Raw genomic sequence first — 19,139 nt, forward strand, 5'->3', positions numbered from 1 at the left:
GGCAGAAGGTTGGGGGAGATGGAGGTGAGAGTTTGAAGGGGGAAGAAGCGGGGAGGACGCTTTGAGGAGGGGGGGTGAGAGGGGGGAAATTGAGAAGCAATGAGGGTGGGGAGATTTGAAGGGGAGGGGTGAGGGGGGAGTTTGGGAGGGAAGGGACAAGGGGAGGGATTTGAAAGGGATGGGATATGGGGGAGATTTGGAGGGGAGGGGTGAGGCAGGAGTCTAGGAGGGGAGGGGCGAGGGGGCGTCTTGGCGGGGAGGGGTGAGGGGGTAGTTTAGGAGGGAGGGGGCAAGGGGGGAGATTTGAAAGGGATGGGTGATGGGGAAGATTTGGAGGGGAGGGGTGATGGGGAAGATTTGGAGGGGAGGGGTTATGGGGAAGATTTGGAGGGGAGGGGTGAGATTGGATTTTTGAAAGTGTACGATTTATGGGAAAACGAACATTTATTGCAAAATGAGTTTCTTGTGACCTTCGAGTTAAAAATACGTTTAAGGACGCTGGATGGAGGATGGAGTGCAAGAGAGTTTAGGGAATGTAGAAAAAAGGCACTATAGGAGATGGATATTTTTTTGGGGATGAATTGATTTGGTGAGCAAGTCGTAAGCAGCCTTTTAAAGAAGAAGAAGAAAAAGGTGTTATAAAATATGACGGAATACATAACTTGAGGGGAAAGTGTAAACATTGAAGGTTAATGAGTGAAAACTATCTGGGGAAATCGGGGAGAAACACGTGGTCGAAGAACGAACGAACGAATAAGAATGAATAAACGAATGAGAACAGAGAAGGAAATGTTGTTGTTTGTTTTTTTTGTTTTTTTTTTGTTTTTTTTTTTTGAGTTGAGATTTACACAAGGAAGTTGGCTATGGGTGAAAAGACTGGGAATACAGAGAACGAAAGTTATTGGATCACAAACGACGGACCGCTGAGAGAAAAACAAAGCCTCAAGGTTGTACAGTGCACACTGTACAAGGCCTCAAGACACGACACGAATTAACACGATTTTCAATACAGGTATGAAAGATTTGCACCGAAAAATCTTCGTCGGGACACAATATACGTACAACACCATAAATAAATACAGTTTTAACGAAAATACAAATGGGAACAATCACTTAACTTCGATTTCAAATCGTTCGCGACGCGGCAAAGGCCTTGCTCGCGACACGGCAAACAGACGATCAATTTATGAAAGATAAACACCGAGAAACAACCAAAGTTGCACACAATAACTTAACACACCGAAAGATAAATACAGTTTCGACAAAATAAATTTGTGAACAGACTTAACTTCGAAAAACGTGGAGACCGTGTGGAGCTTCGAAAATCCCTCCCACCGTCTCCGAGATCTCGCGAGACCTCTCCAACGGTCTCGCGAGAGAGCACATGTTGTATCACATGTTGTTGTACATGCACATGTTGTATCGTTGCACATGTTGTATCGTTGCACATGTTGTATCACAGCACATGTTGTATCACATGTGCTGTATTTTTGTGTTGTATCACATGTGCTGAGTTTTTGTGTTGTATCATATGTGCTGTATTTTTGTGTTGTATCACATGTGCTGTGTTTTTGTGTTGTATCACATGTGCTGTGTTTTTGTGTTGTATCACATGTGCTGTGTTTTTGTGTTGTATCATATGTGCTGTATTTTTGTGTTGTATCACCTGTGCTGTGTTTTTGTGTTGTATCACATGTGCTGTGTTTTTGTGTTGTATCACATGTGCTGTATTTTTGCGTTGTATCACATGTTTTGTGTTTTTGTCCTGTATCACATGTGCTGTATGCTGATTATATCACATGTGCTGTGTTTTTGTATTGCATGGCATGTGCTGTGTGCTGATTATATCACATGTGCTGTATTTTTGTGTTGTATCACATGTGCCATATTTTTGTGTTGTTCCATATGTGCTGTATTTTTGTGTTGTATCACATGTGCTGTATTTTTGTGTTGTTCCATATGTGCTGTGTTTTTGTGTTGTATCACATGTGCTGTATTTTTGTGTTGTTTCACATGTGCTGTATTTTTGTGTTGTATCACATGTTTTGTGTTTTTGTCGTGTATCACATGTGCTGTGTTTTTGTGTTGTACCATATGTGCTGTATTTTTGTGTTGTGTCGCATGTGCTGTATTTTTGTGTTGTATCACATGTGCTGTGTTTTTGTGTTGTATCATATGTGCTGTATTTTTGTGTTGTACCACATGTGCTGTATTTTTGTGTTGTATCACATGTGCTGTATTTTTGTGTTGTATCACATGTGCTGTGTTTTTGTGTTGTATCATATGTGCTGTATTTTTATGTTGTATCACATGTGCTGTGTTTTTGTGTTGTATCACATGTGCTCTGTTTTTGTGTTGTATCACATGTGCTGTATTTTTGTGTTGTACCACATGTGCTGTAATTTTGTGTTGTATCACATGTGCTGTGTTTTTGTGTTGTGTGACATGTGCTGTGTGCTGATTATATCACATGTGCTGTATGCTGATTATATCACGTGCTGCATGCTGATTATATCACATGTGCTGTACTTTTGTGTTGTATCACATGTGCTGTATTTTTGTGTTGTACCATATGTGCTGTATTTTTGTGTTGTATCACATGTGCTGTATTTTTGTGTTGTATCAGATGTGCTGTGTTTTTTGTTGTATCACATGTGCTGTATTTTTGTGTTGTTTCACATGTGCTGTATTTTTGTGTTGTGTCATATTGTGCTGTGTGCTGATCATATCACATGTACTGTACGCTGATTATATCACATTTGCTGTATATTGATTATATCATGTGTTGTGTTTTGTGTTGTATCACATGTGCTGTATTTTTGTGTTGTATCACATGTGCTGTGTTTTTGTGTTGTATCACATGTGCTGTGTTTTTGTGTTGTATCACATGTGCTGTGTTTTTGTGTTGTATCACATGTGCTGTGTTTTTGTGTTGTATCACATGTGCTGTGTTTTTGTGTTGTATCACATGTGCTGTATTTTTGTGTTGTATCACATGTGCTGTGTGCTGATTATATCACATGTGCTGTGTGCTAATTATATCATATGTGTTGTGTTTTGTGTTGTATCACATGTGCTCTCTGCTGGTTGTATCACGTGTGCTGTATTTTTGTGTTATATCACATGTGCTGTGTTTTTGTGTTGTATCACATGTGCTGTGTTTTTGTGTTGTATCACATGTGCTGTGTTTTTGTGTTGTATCACATGTGCTGTGTTTTTGTGTTGTATCACATGTGCTGTGTTTTTGTGTTGTATCACATGTGCTGTATTTTTGTGTTGTATCACATGTGCTGTGTGCTGATTATATCACATGTGCTGTGTGCTAATTATATCATATGTGTTGTGTTTTGTGTTGTATCACATGTGCTCTTTGCTGGTTGTATCACGTGTGCTGTATTTTTGTGTTGTATCACATGTGCTGTGTTTTTGTGTTGTATGACATGTGCTGTGTGCTGATTATATCACATGTGCTGTATGCTGATTATATCATATGTGTTGTGTTTTGTGGTGTATCACATGTGCTCTGTGCTGGTTGTATCACATGTGCTGTATTTTTGTGTTGCATCACATGTGCTGTATTTTTGTGTTGTATCACATGTGCTATGTTTTTGTGTTGTATCATATGTGCTGTAATTTTGTGTTGTATCAAATGTGCTGTGTTTTTATGTCGTATCACATGTGCTGTGTTTTTGTCCTGTATCACATGTGCTGTATTTTTGTGTTGTATCACATATGCTGTATTTTTGTGTTGTATCACATGTGCTGTATTTTTGTGTTGTATCATATGTGCTGTGTTTTTGTGTTGTGTGACGTGCTGTGTGCTGATTATATCACATGTGCTGTATGCTGATTATATCACATGTGTTGTGTTTTGTGTTGTGTCACATGTGTTATGTTTTTGTGTTGTATAACATGTGCTGTGTGCTGATTATATCACATGTGCTGTGTTTTTGCCTCTGCACACATGCAATTGTGCAGGTGTATGGTTCTATGAGCATCCTCCTCCTACACCTGTAATTTAATGAAATTTTTGGGTATCTTTGTTTCCTGTGACCTGTGTGATGTGATGTACATATGACTGCATGTTTGCTTTATTCTTCTGTTGTGTTGTGTCAAGTGGTATAACTTGGCGACTACTCACAAGAAACTTGGTAAATGAACATCCCCCACCCCCCAATGTTATTGAGGCCCAACCCTAGATCGAATGTAATCTCTATATGTCAGAGAGGAATGGCCCTTCCCACCGCCTGCGTCGAGAACGGGTGTACTTGTATATATAAAATAGAAAAACACGGTTCGTGAAGCTGTGAGGCAGTGAGGTGGTGAAGCCATGTGACTATATATCTATTAATTACGTACTGTTTGAATGTTCTTTGCATCCTGTCTATTGCGTACGTCTATTAATTACGTACTGTTGGAATATACCTTTCGACCCTTCACACTGCTGAGACCCCTCAGAAGATTGAAAGGAATTGCACGGGGGAGATTGAAAGGAATGTGGGAGTAGCCAACCTGCAATGACAGGAGAAACAGACGCACATGGTGACAGAAACATAAACAAACACACGTGGTCACACCACACTCACACACACACCTCACCAGACAGAACAACGAACACATATAAAAGCGATCAGACAGAAGTCCTGACACATGAACCCAAGAGGGTCCATTTGTTCACTCTCAGAATTATATTAACACTCACATTTTACAGTAGATAATACTGAGGGTAAAAGTATGCCAAACAATTATTAGAATAAGCTGGCTCCGCGAAATGGTCAGTCCAGGTGATGATGTGTCGTGCGTAACAGAGAAGCAGTCAGTTGTCAAAATTAAAATGATACACATTTATTACTTACAATATGGAAATCCAATATTTGCATCTCCCACACATGCGTGTCTTATAAGGCGGTCTGTAACTGCAAGTTCCTGTTAATTTTTTTATCAATCAATTTCTTAAATAAGCCATTCATTATGTTCTGGCCCCCACCTAGTGGCTTAGAAAATAATTGACCCGAGGCCAAACTGACTTGCCGACCCCTGCCTTAGACCTTTAAAGATCCTTTAAGTCCCCCAAGACCCTAAATACCACAAAGACCCCTGAAGACCCAAAATACCCTGAAGACCCAAAATACACTGAAGACCCCAGAATACTCCCAAATACCCTGAAGACCCTGAAGACCCAAAAGACTTCGAAGACCCAAAATACCCCAAAGACCCAAAAGACCCTGGAGACCCAAAATACCCTGAAGACCCAAAATACACTGAAGACCCCAGAATACTCCCAAATACCCTTAAAGACCCTGAAGACCCAAAATACTTCGAAGACCCAAAATACCCCGAAGACCCAAAAGACCCTGGAGACCCAAAATACCCCAAAGATTCAAAAGACCCCAAATACCCTTAAATACCCCAAGGACCCTGAAGATCCAAAAGACCCCGAAAACGAAACGGTGCAAAAACAGATCCTTGCAACTACAGACCAATCAGCCTGCTCCCAATTATCAGCAAAGTCATGGAATCCATCATTGCTTCGGATATCAAATCCTTCCTCTTCTCCAATGGCTTGATCTCTGATCATCAATTTGGATTCAGACCAGATCACTCTACTCTGGACATGCTGCTTCTGCTGTCTCAACAATGGATGGAGGTCCTCAATGCCAAACAGGAAATCAGAGCTGTCTCCCTTGACATATCACATGCCTTCGATACGGTCTGGCACCCAGCTCTGCTCAGCAAACTCTCCTCCTATGGTATCCATAGAAATCTACATGCATGGCTTGCAACCTCTTGCAATTCTCTGGTCGTTGTCAACATGTGGCCCTGAATGGGTTTCTCTCATCTCCCCTTTCTGTTCAGGCTGGCATTCCCCGAAGCAGTGTTCTGGGCCCTGTGCTTTTTCTGGTCTTCATCAATGATCTCTCTGACTCTCTGGAAAATCCTCTCTATCTCTTTGCTGATGACTCCACTCTCTGCCGCTCGATACCTCATCCCTCAGAGTGGCAGTCTGCAGCCTCCTCACTCTCTGCAACAACAACAACAGGCATTTTAAGGCCATTTTCCCTGCAAGAGCGGGGGTTAGCCTTGTGGTCCCCATGACAATGTTCTACATTTTGCCCTATTTCCTGCATCTCCCCTTGCTAACCCCCTTGCCCGCATTTCTTCTTCGACCATCTTTAGCCAAGTCTTTCTCGGTCTTCCCCGTCCTCTACTTCCTTCTACATTCATTTCCATCACTCTTTTCAACCAGTCACTTTCATCCTTCCTCAACACATGACCAAACCATCTCAACCTGTTTCTCTTCACAGCATCAATCACAGGCTCTATTCCCATCATCTTTTGCAATTCATCATTTGTCTTCCTCTCTCTCAACGATACTCCACACATCCACCGAACCATTCGCATTTCCACCCTTTCCAGTCTTCGTTGCTGCTCTACGTTCATTACCCATGCATCGCTCCCATAAATCATAACACTTCTCACACATGCAGCATACACCTTTCCCTTCAGCTTCAATGACACTCCCCTCCTCGTCAGCACGCCACTCAGTTCCCGAAACTTCTTCCATGCACATCTCACTCGAGCAACCGTTGCCGAGTCTGATCCACCTTCCCAATTCAGCATGTCTCCAAGGTAACAAAATGTTTTCACACCTTCCAGCTTCACGCCATCTCCAAGATCCAACTCAACATTTCCCCCATCTGCAGCTCCCTCTGTGCACACCTTACACTTGAATGTAGCTGCCACACTGGTTAATGACCCCCTCAAGCCACTACATTTTTGATGAACCCACTCAGCGCACATTGTACATTGAATGGAATTCACTCCGACACCCTTCCTGCACACAGCACACGGCCATTTCCCAGTTCTTTCCTCACTCTCTACAGACCTTGACAAAATCACAGACTGGTCAAACAAGTGGAACATGTCTTTCAATCCTGACAAATCTCACACTCTTACAATGGACAACCTGGACAACCCTACCATCTACTTTCTCAACAATCCTGTCCAAGAAGTTCTGTCACTCAAGCTTTTGGGTCTCACTGTCTGCCATGATCTTTCCTGGGAAAACCACATTTCCAAGCTGACCTCCAAAGCCAGTCGCCGACTGGACATACTCCGTCGTGCGAAGTCCTTCCTTGGTACACCTGAGCTCCTCACCACATACAAGGCTTTCATCCGCAGCTCAATGGAATGCTGCTCTCCCCTCTGGGCTGGTGCCGCTGCCTCACACGTAGCTCGTCTTCACGCTGTTGAAACCAAAGCTTTCAGAATCATTGGAATCTCCCGCGATGAAGCTAACTCTGAGGGCCTTTCACTCACCCACCGCAGGCAGGTTGGTGGACCTTCTGTCTTCTACCGACTCCTCTCCTGCCTAGCTCACCCAGCTCTGTCTGTGCTCTGTCCCCCAAATTTTCCTACAGGTCGCACAATATCTGCCAGCAACCCTCTTCTGGTGAAACTACCAAAATCAAGACTCTCTGCTCACCTTTGCTCTTTCATTCCTCTGCAACAAACTCCCTCACTCTCTTCAATCCCACTCCTCCCTCCAGGTCTTTAAAACAGCTGTTCACCACCATCTCTTCTCTTCCCCTATCCAAAACCTTGATCTTTTCTACCCCTGTTAATTTCACCCCAGATCCACTTTTTTGAAATACCGACTTCTTTCCTTGAAGTCCTAGCAGTGTCCATGTGTTTTATACCTCTCCCACCCCCTCCCCCCTTTTCCATGCCTTCTCCCCCCCAAGCCCTCTCCCTCCCACAGATCTCCCGATGTCCCTGTTCTCTACTGTTGTACTTATGTGCTTCCCTCTGTCTCCCCATATTGTCTCCCTCCCCTTTTATTATATGTTTTTTATGTGTCCGTTTGTTTTTTTGTGTTTAATGTTAGCTCTTACACGAGCCTCGATCTTGTATACAAAAAAACAAAACAAAACAAAAAAACCCTAAAGACCCCGGAGACCAAAAAGCCCCCAAAAGACAAAGACCCAAAACACCCAGAATACCCAAATACCTTGAAGACCGCAAAAGACCAGAAAGACCCTTAAAGACCCAGAGGACCCTAAAGACCCAGAGGACCCAAAATTCCCAGAGGACCCAAAATACCTGAAAGATCCCAAAGACCCAAAAGACCACAAAGACCCTTGAGACCCCAAAGACCCATCGGATACTTTAGACCCATACCCATTAGACCAGCTTGGACCCTTGACCATTTCGAGCTTTAGACCTCTTGGTCCTTTTTGGAGTACAAATAAATTACAAATAAATAGTATCCACCAATATTACAGATAAATTTGTCCAAAAAAAATGTTTGTAATATTGTTACGGACACGGCTTCAGATGTTGCTTGACCGAGCGGAATGGCCGCCGTGTTCGCACAGTTTACCCGATTACCCCCAACTCACCGGATTCCACTCGAACGTTGGCCAAATCGCGCTACGCTAAATCAATGATGGAAAGGACACAACGACTGGGATAAATGAAACGACGCAAGGGGGTACAGTTCTCAAGACCTCCAGAGGAGGATATAATTAGTGGTGGAGAAAAGGGGTAGATTACAAGGTAGAGTGAGGTAAAAGACACAGAAGAGATAGGCACTTAGATACAATCTTATCTAACCCAGACAGACCACAGACAAACGGAACAAGACTGACTTACACAGGGATTGATGGCAGGGAAGGACAGGCAGTCGATAGCACAAGGTGCACCTTGGCTCAGGGACAGGATAAAGCACGGTCCAGTCCAGAGATGCGGGGAGGTGTCACAGCCCTCGGAGGTGGCGTCCTTCTCTCTCCAAGCTCAGCGCGCATCTGACGTCACCTCCCTCTTCCTGCGCATGCTCAGCGGGGAGTGACACGCCCTCGGCTGGTTGACTCCGCCCCAGATGGGACCGGTCCGCCGCTTCTATTTGGTGCGGGGGTTACCGGGCTCCGCCCTTGACGAGGAGCTGACAGCGAGCCCCTACGTGGTAACCCCGTCGAGCACATGTTCGATGGCGGCTCGTTGGAAAGGCCTGGTGCCCTCCCAACACCCCCTACCAACCAAGCCGGAGTGAGGACGCGCACTCCCCGTGCCGCCGCCATTGTTGTTGTTGTTGTTGTTGTTGTTGCTGAACCGTGAGGAAGAGCTGCGGGGAGGTATTGGGAGGTCCTAAACTTCCTAACGGTGCCATACAATCACATTCTGGTGCAACGAAGAGTCAGAATTAATGGAAACGAATCCTTAACTGACATAGACTAAGAATAACTAGCAAGATGTCCTATAGTTGTCTACGTGAGATGCGGTGGACCTGGGCACGACATTTAATGGGGGAAATAGGGGGAGGTCGGGTCTACAGAGTGTTGTTTACAGAAAATGGGACTAGGGAATGGGGGATTGGGGATAGTTGGGAAGTATTGAGGAAATAGGGGAATATTTACAAGCGGATATGGATGGATGTAAATCCCATATCCGCAACACTGCACCCTTCTCTACCTCGGGGCGGCCCGACCCGATAAACTTTACCTACTTTAGTGTGGCACTCAGATGTAGTTCCCTCTACTATTAACTCAACCCTGAGTGCGACAGTTTTACAGATATTCACAAATGAGTAAATATGTCCCCCTGCGACGTTGCACCCTTCTCCTAACAGAAACACACCCACAGGATAACCGAATCGCGGAAAGCATCCTCAAACTAAACATACAGCCGTTAGGGAGCATTATTTACAATTGACGCTACTTTATTTACAAGACTAACCCAGGACCTGTGATTGTTCTTTCTGGGGGGGAGACAGTCTGCTCTGCATCAATGCACCATTAAAGCACCCAAAAACGCACCAATACACACCCAAGCACCAATCGGTGCAGTCATCACTGTTCAAGAATAAAAAATAAATCAACAACCCCTAACCCTGCAGGTGACCTCTTGCTCTTCGGCTCCCTCTGCTGGTTATTATTATTGTCTTCCAGTTGTTGTCTTTCTTTCATTTTCTTACTGGCGGCCTATTTGCAATAAAGTGTGCCCAACGTGTCCATTTTATTTTCTTTATTTATGGCCCACAGGGCCGACTACGTGTGGTTCACCTGTGGGGCATCGGTGCCCTGTGGCCAAGGCCCGCCAGCAAGATTTCGGGCCCTCATGGCCGGTTCCAGCAGAGGGGCCATGCCCCAACCCATGGGGTCCATAAGTGGTGCTCGGCCACAGACATGTGGTCCATAATGTGGTGCATCGATGCAGACAGCTGGTTCTGAGAGTGCCGGGCGCACAATGGCCGACTCACGCACGCTCCCCTCGGCACCCAATGGCGCACAGGTCATGTGGGAGACAAAAGAGACAAATGAGCGAATGGGGAAGGTCACAAGGGTACACATCAATAAGGCAATGCAAGGCGAAATGCGTATGGAGGGCGAAGTGAGAAAGCTCGTCCCTACTGTACGTCACCCCCCTGTCACCTACACTACCCTTGCCCTTACCCCATATGTACAAAATCTACACATTACCAATCCATCGCTACTGTCACGTCTCCCCATATTTCTCTATACCAAATTCGTCACCACAATCCCTCTATCCAAAATTTGCCATCACCCAATTCGTCATCAATCCTCATAAGGAGGAAGAGATGGAACAACAAAGCACAATGTCACACCCACGTCATGATGCGTCTCACATTCCAAACATCTGCACAATAAAATAACAAAACATGGCATGGTGTGGAGGTACGTCATCTCAGGTGAGTGCATGTAGATGGTGCGAGGAGACTTCAATCCTAACTATCCTCTAAATGACATTAACACACTTTACACTACCCGGGGTCTTTCCCTGCCAATCCATTGGCCAACTTACTCTATGGGTTCTAAAAATCAATTCCCATTGACCAAACTGTGGTGCTTCTCAATTTGGGGTCTCACTCCCCCGATTCATCTCCCGGTGCCCTCGCACAATTTCTGGGCTGTGACGTGTAGCTCTCCCAGCAGGTCTACCCACCTGCACACCTCCACCACTGTAGTTGCCACCCGAGCTTACCTGCTCCTTACCTAACCTATCTAATTTGGGAAGGCCCCTCCTGGCTCTGTCACCCCACTCGGTGCCCTCTGGCACTGGGCTACCCGGGTCCGTCCTCCGGATCCTCGGGCCCCATCCACAACTACCGGCTCCCAGAGCCCACCTGCGGCCTCACCTGGCCGACATCCTCACAGTGGTGGAGTGCCCAAACCAACTACACACACTAACAGGCTACACGCCCAGCCATTTCCACAACACTAATGCACCCATCCAAATACCATTCTTCCACCCGCACCACAGATGCCAATATCCAACCACAATTTACCTATACCCTCTACCTAACACTTACACTACCCGCCCCGGGTACTCGTGAAAGGGGTCCACTCTTCCCCCATCCACACCTTCGCACCATGCACACCACTCCGTACCACTTACTCCAACTCTCTCCACACCACTCATTCCAATACTCCATGTATTCCACACACCTGTACTTGCACACCTGTGCTCTCATACTTGGTGCCGCCTGCACCCTTCTCTCCCCCAAGCGCATTCGCGCTGATCCACAACACTCACTACTCATACACTGCTCCACACTGCTCCACACACCTGTCCAGTTCTCACACAGCATCATCTCATCTAACTACTCCCCTCTGAAACTTGCGCTTCCCAGTCGTCCCATTAAACTATTGCGCTCCCTCGTCATTATCATCCACTCTAATCTACCTGCGTCCCCACTACAGGTATCATTGTCACTAACTAACCTTAACGTTACCTAATGTCATCTTCTAGGTCCCTACACACAATATCCTAACCCACCCGGGCTAGTTTTCACTGCCATACACCCCATAAACTATAGCGCATTTGCCCCCATGTCCTCCCTTAATTGCTTGCCCATTCTTTGTTCCAATTGTTCGCTATTCTGGGCCATAAGGGCCTTCATTTGTATTTAAAAAAGGTTCAAATCCACCAGCGGCGCTGCTACGGTCACGGGCGCGGTCGCAGTAGCCATCTGCGAGGCGCCATTTTGCGCGCCCGTAACCTCGTGCGCGAGGACGCCATTTTGCGAACCTGCCGCCCTCACTGCTTCGCTCTCCTCATGTCCCTCAATTTGGTCCTGGATCGACCCTGCCTCACTCTCCTCTACCGGAACCCAGCCGTCTTGATCTGCCATAGCGCGACTTTCAAAATTCGGGTTTTTATTTTAAAACAAAACAAATTTCACACTGCTTGTAATTTTGAGCGCGTTAAGCGCGCTTCGGGTCCAATCTCACTTCCTGACACCAATTGTTACGGACACGGCTTCAGATGTTGCTTGACCGAGCGGAATGGCCGCCGTGTTCGCACAGTTTACCCGATTACCCCCAACTCACCCGATTCCACTCGAACGTTGGCCAAATCGCGCTACGCTAAATCAATGATGGAAAGGACACAACGACTGGGAGAAATGAAACGACGCAAGGGGGTACAGTTCTCAAGACCTCCGGAGGAGGATATAATTAGTGGTGGAGAAAAGGGGTAGATTACAAGGTAGAGTGAGGTAAAAGACACAGAAGAGATAGGCACTTAGATACAATCTTATCTAACCCAGACAGACCACAGACAAACGGAACAAGACTGACTTACACAGGGATTGATGGCAGGGAAGGACAGGCAGTCGATAGCACAAGGTGCACCTTGGCTCAGGGACAGGATAAAGCACGGTCCAGTCCAGAGATGCGGGGAGGTGTCACAGCCCTCGGAGGTGGCGTCCTTCTCTCTCCAAGCTCAGCGCGCATCTGACGTCACCTCCCTCTTCCTGCGCATGCTCAGCGGGGAGTGACACGCCCTCGGCTGGTTGACTCCGCCCCAGATGGGACCGGTCCGCCGCTTCTATTGGGTGTGTGGGTTACCGGGCTCCGCCCTTGACGAGGAGCTGACAGCGAGCCCCTACGTGGTAACCCCGTCGAGCACATGTTCGATGGCGGCTCGTTGGAAAGGCCTGGTGCCCTCCCAACACCCCCTACCAACCAAGCCGGAGTGAGGACGCGCACTCCCCGCGCCGCCGCCGTTGTTGTTGTTGTTGTTGTTGTTGTTGCTGAACCGTGAGGAAGAGCTGCGGGGAGGTATTGGGAGGTCCTAAACTTCCTAACGGTGCCATACAATCACATTCTGGTGCAACGAAGAGTCAGAATTAATGGAAACGAATCCTTAACTGACATAGACTAAGAATAACTAGCAAGATGTCCTATAGTTGTCTACGTGAGATGCGGTGGACCTGGGCACGACATTTAATGGGGGAAATAGGGGGAGGTCGGGTCTACAGAGTGTTGTTTACAGAAAATGGGACTAGGGAATGGGGGATTGTGGATAGTTGGGAAGTATTGAGGAAATAGGGGAATATTTACAAGCGGATATGGATGGATGTAAATCCCATATCCGCAATTTGTATGGAATTCACTCCGACACCCTTCCTGCACACAGCACACGGCCATTTCCCAGTTCTTTCCTCACTCTCTACAGACCTTGACAAAATCACAGACTGGTCAAACAAGTGGAACATGTCTTTCAATCCTGACAAATCTCACACTCTTACAATGGACAACCTGGACAACCCTACCATCTACTTTCTCAACAATCCTGTCCAAGAAGTTCTGTCACTCAAGCTTTTGGGTCTCACTGTCTGCCATGATCTTTCCTGGGAAAACCACATTTCCAAGCTGACCTCCAAAGCCAGTCGCCGACTGGACATACTCCGTCGTGCGAAGTCCTTCCTTGGTACACCTGAGCTCCTCACCACATACAAGGCTTTCATCCGCAGCTCAATGGAATGCTGCTCTCCCCTCTGGGCTGGTGACGCTGCCTCACACGTAGCTTGTCTTCACGCTGTTGAAACCAAAGCTTTCAGAATCATTGGAATCTCCCGCGATGAAGCTAACTCTGAGGGCCTTTCACTCACCCACCGCAGGCAGGTTGGTGGACCTTCTGTCTTCTACCGACTCCTCTCCTGCCTAGCTCACCCAGCTCTGTCTGTGCTCTGTCCCCCAAATTTTCCTACAGGTCGCACAATATCTGCCAGCAACCCTCTTCTGGTGAAACTACCAAAATCAAGACTCTCTGCTCACCTTTGCTCTTTCATTCCTCTGCAACAAACTCCCTCACTCTCTTCAATCCCACTCCTCCCTCCAGGTCTTTAAAACAGCTGTTCACCACCATCTCTTCTCTTCCCCTATCCAAAACCTTGATCTTTTCTACCCCTGTTAATTTCACCCCAGATCCACTTTTTTGAAATACCGACTTCTTTCCTTGAAGTCCTCGCAGTGTCCATGTGTTTTATACCTCTCCCACCCCCTCCCCCCTTTTCCATGCCTTCTCCCCCCCAAGCCCTCTCCCTCCCACAGATCTCCCGATGTCCCTGTTCTCTACTGTTGTACTTATGTGCTTCCCTCTGTCTCCCCATATTGTCTCCCTCCCCTTTTATTATATGTTTTTTATGTGTCCGTTTGTTTTTTTTGTGTTTAATGTTAGCTCTTACACGAGCCTCGATCTTGTATACAAAAAAACAAAACAAAAAAAAAAACCCTAAAGACCCCGGAGACCAAAAAGCCCCCAAAAGACAAAGACCCAAAACACCCAGAATACCCAAATACCTTGAAGACCGCAAAAGACCAGAAAGACCCTTAAAGACCCAGAGGACCCTAAAGACCCAGAGGACCCAAAATTCCCAGAGGACCCAAAATACCTGAAAGATCCCAAAGACCCAAAAGACCACAAAGACCCTTGAGACCCCAAAGACCCATCGGATACTTTAGACCCATACCCATTAGACCAGCTTGGACCCTTGACCATTTCGAGCTTTAGACCTCTTGGTCCTTTTTGGAGTACAAATAAATTACAAATAAATAGTATCCACCAATATTACAGATAAATTTGTCCAAAAAAAATGTTTGTAATATGATCGGTATAAATCATGATAACACAACAACTCACGTACAGTCAGGTCATTATCCTGAGTTAAAACAAGTCAATGCCTTTGTCGCGACGTGTGATGAGGCATGCGCAGCGAGCTGATCCACGCTAGTCTATTAGCACTTAGTCCAAAACGTGGGCTTATGGATTGGGTCTTTTTGTCTATGGGTCCGTGCGTCCGCAACCATATCTCGGAGATGTATTGACTGATTTGTTCATACTTAGAAGAAAGACAATACATGATGGTATATATGAGCACATCATTTTGTTTGGCGATTCGATCAAAGATGGCTGACTGACGGCCATTTTAGTTGTAACAAACCCGATGTTGTACACATTCTCAACCATTTCTCAGACATGCATTTAACAATGTTGTTTAAACTTGGCATACAGATAAAGAAATATGGCTTACATGTGCATGTCTTTTTTTTCGAGATCACATAGAAGATGGCCGACTGGCAGCCATTTTGTTACTTAAACATGTCCCCAGCCATTTCTCGGATATACATAGACCGATTTTGTTCAAACTTGGCACAAAGACAATACATGAGAGTATACATATGCAGAAGATTTTGTTTTGTAATCTGGCCAAAGATGGCCGACTGGCGGGCTTTAACTCCGTACAGCAAAATTACTAAAACCTCAGGGGCTATGACATTTTTTGTCTTTTTCTTCTATGTTAAAATTGATATACAATAATCTTGTATTGTTTATAATCCCCAGATGGTACAATACTGATACACACAAACATCTTGATCAAAAGCTTTTCTTTATCATCGATCACTGAGTCTTCGATGTTGATAAACTCGCACCCTCCTCAACTGACTCAAAAACTGCTCACCGTAATGATGGAGAATTAAATTAAACTCCATGCCGTCATAGGTATGTACCATGGAATTACCACGAGAGAACCATCAGGACCTATTCCAACCTTGGGGACTTGAATGACTTCATTGCCTTAGTCAATCAAACAGGTCTTTTGATCATCATGAGGCCTGGACCATACATATGTGCGGAATGGGACATGGTGGGTCACATTCTGTTTTTGTTTTGGTCATTACACAATTTCACATTACACAATTCGTATTTCACAATTTCACATGACACAATTTCACATGAAGCAATTTCACATGATGCAATATCACATGACGCAATTTCACATGATGCAATTTCACGACGCAATTTCACATGATGCAATTTGACACACATTGGAAAATTTCACATTACACAATGCCACATGACAATTTCACATGACATAATACACAATTTAACATGACACAATTTGACATGACAAAATTTCACATGACACCTTTACATTACACAATTTGACATAACACAATTTGACATTACACAATTTCACATTACACAATTTGACATTACACAATTTCACATGAGATAATGTCACATTACACAATTTCACATGATACAATTTGACATGACAACATTTCACATGACACCTTCACATTACACATCGTCACATTACACGTCACATTACACAACGTCATATGATACAATTTCACATTACACAATTTCACATTACACAATTTCACATCACGCAATTTCACATTACACAATTTTACATGATGTCTCTCCATTTGCACATCCTTCCATTTGCACATCCTTCCATTTGCACATCCTTCCATTTGCACATCCTTCCATTTGCACATCCTTCCATTTGCACATCCTTCCATTTGCACATCCTTCCATTTGCACAGCCTTTCATTTGCACATCCTTTCATTTGCACATCCTTCCATTTGCACATCCTTCCATTTGCACAGCCTTTCATTTGCACATCCTTTCATTTGCACATCCTTCCATTTGCACATCCTTCCATTTACACATCCTTCCACTTCCATCTCTGTCTGTATGCAAGCCTGTTTTGCTTCCTATAATATGATAAGGGAGCAAAGGGCTGTTTGGGAATGTAAGGGAAGTGCAGAAAAAGAGAGGAGAAAAGAATAATCATTATTTAATTGTATTGTTACCTTTATTCACTTGTAACCTTATTTGCTTGTCTTAGGGGGGACTTCCAGCTTGGCTTCTCAAGACCCCAAGCATACGGCTTAGATCGTCTGATGCAGGTATTACATTAAAATACAGTACACAATAGAAGAGTGAGTCGTTAGATGGGCAGGTAAATATATTGTTGGCTAGGTCAGATGGATGCTAACTTGGGAGGGTACAAAGTTGGTTGGATAGACTGACAATCGGAATTTAAATAAATACTCACTTAGATTCCATGCTGCCAATGTGAAAAAATATCAAACTAAACTTATAGAATTGAACTTGTAGTTTGTCATTGTATCTCCAAAATAACTTATTAATTATTCTAATACCTTTGAGGTAGCCACTACCAATGTATCAACTACATTATCAAAGACTGTTGTGCTCAATGTGATGACTTTAGGCATGTTGGGTCAGACGTTATATTACAGAACTTTATTTTCCTTGCAGCCATTGTGGTTTCAGCTATAAGATTGTGGTCTTAAGGGTCTTGGGGGACTTATAGGGTCATTTGGGTCTTCGGGGCATTTGCATTGCTATACGAGAATGATGGTTAAGACTTTTAAAATTTTTCTCTTTCCTGAAGTTTCACTTCCTTATTATATAGAAATCCAACTAAATAAATGATATATGCCAATTTAGTCATTCAAACTCCTCAGTCTCACTATCTGCCATGATCTTTCTTGGGCAAGCCACATTTCAAAGTTGGCTTCCAAAGCCAGCCGCCGACTGGGCATCCTCCGTCATACAAAGTCCTTCCTTGGCACACCTGAGCTCCTATCCACCGACAAGGCTTTTATCCACAGCTTTATGGAGTACTGCTCTCCCCTCTATGGGCTGGCTCCCCTGTCTCCCCTGAGGATTAAGAAAGTAGATCTAGGAGGGTTTTGCCAGATGGTCCTTTCGGAGATAGAGAGTGAGAGTGAGAGTGTTAGATTTGTCAAGGGTGAAAAACCTAATCCAAGTGATTGACCATCCGTGTGATTTTGTGAAGGTCAAAAGAGAGGGTAGAGGTTGCAGTTTGTCTGTCTGAAGGATGAGGGATGTCATGGCACAGGGTGGAGTCATTAGCAAATGGATAAGGAGGATTTTACAGAATCAGAGAGATCATTGATGAAGATCAGGAATAGGACTAGACCCAGTCCGCTTCATTGGGGCACTCCAGCCTTGAAAGGGAGACGATATGAAAGGATTCTGTTAAGAGCAATGCGTTGGCTCCAAGAGTAGAGGAAGTTAGTGAGCCGTGTGTGGAGTGGGCCTTGGATGCCATAGGCAGAGAGTTTGCAGAGCAAGGCGGGAAGCCAGACCGTATCGAGAACACGAGATATGTCCAGAGCGACGGCCATGATCTCATGTCTGATATCGAGGTCCTCCATCCATTGTTGGGAGAGTAGAAGCAGCATGTCCAAAGTAGAGTGACCTGGTCTGAATCCGAATTGATGATCTCAGATGAGGCTGGTGGAGGAATGGAAATATTTTATGTCATCTGTGATGATGGATTCCATGACCTTGCTGATGATTGGAAGTAAGCTGATTGGTCTGTAGTTAAGAGGATCAGTTTTTGCACCATTTTATATATGGCAGTGATGTTGGCTGATTTCCAAGCAGATGGAAGATTACCTGGCACAAATGATAGGGTGAAAAGGACTGAGAAAGGAGTGCACAGCAGGTTTTTAGGACACCTGAGCTGATGTCATCTTGTCCATCAGAAGAGTCTGAGTCGAGGGTTGAATGAACTTTCTCCACATTCTCAGGTGTAAAATACAAAGTTCAGTAGCAGTTGGGTATGACAGGGAAGGATGGGTACCAATCGTGAGGGGTTGGGGACAGCATTAGGCATTCAGCCTTCTCCAGAGCGGAGTCGGCTGTGGTACCATTTGAAGAGAGGGAAGCGAAGGAAGGGGAGCAGACTTTAACCTTTAACCCCCTAAGGATCATTTCTGCAACAATATTCAATGTTCCTCCATAATTTTTATTTTCTACTGGAAACATTCTCGTATTATTTATTTGATTGCAATTTCATTTGGAGAAATACAGTATGCTGACCTCACTGTCCCGTGTGAAGATTACGTGGCAGCTGTGGATCGCTGGATGGCGGTGCTCCTGCCAATGATCTACCCCTGGCTGTACCAGAATGGAGGACCAATCATTGCAGTGCAGGTGTGCATTCTTGTTTAGGACTGCATTGGTGTATGGTCAGAAGATCAAA

At 45.0% G+C, this 19,139-nt stretch overlaps 1 protein-coding gene across 2 annotated transcripts in view; it reads left to right on the forward strand.

The window, feature by feature from the left end:
- LOC137433753 (beta-galactosidase) overlaps positions 1–19,139 on the forward strand; it is a 119,834-nt gene that overhangs the window by 25,803 nt on the left and 74,892 nt on the right. For both annotated transcript variants that reach the window (XM_068126031.2, XM_068126029.2), the window contains exons 3-5: positions 15,808–15,952; positions 16,947–17,007; positions 18,996–19,090. In XM_068126031.2, coding sequence (XP_067982132.2) covers positions 15,808–15,952; positions 16,947–17,007; positions 18,996–19,090 — 301 coding nt within the window. The remainder of the gene's footprint in view (positions 1–15,807; positions 15,953–16,946; positions 17,008–18,995; positions 19,091–19,139) is intronic.

The sequence above is a fragment of the Myxine glutinosa genome, chromosome 10, assembly GCF_964187855.1.
Source record: "Myxine glutinosa chromosome 10, kmMyxGlut1.1, whole genome shotgun sequence".
NCBI lineage: Eukaryota > Metazoa > Chordata > Myxini > Myxiniformes > Myxinidae > Myxine > Myxine glutinosa.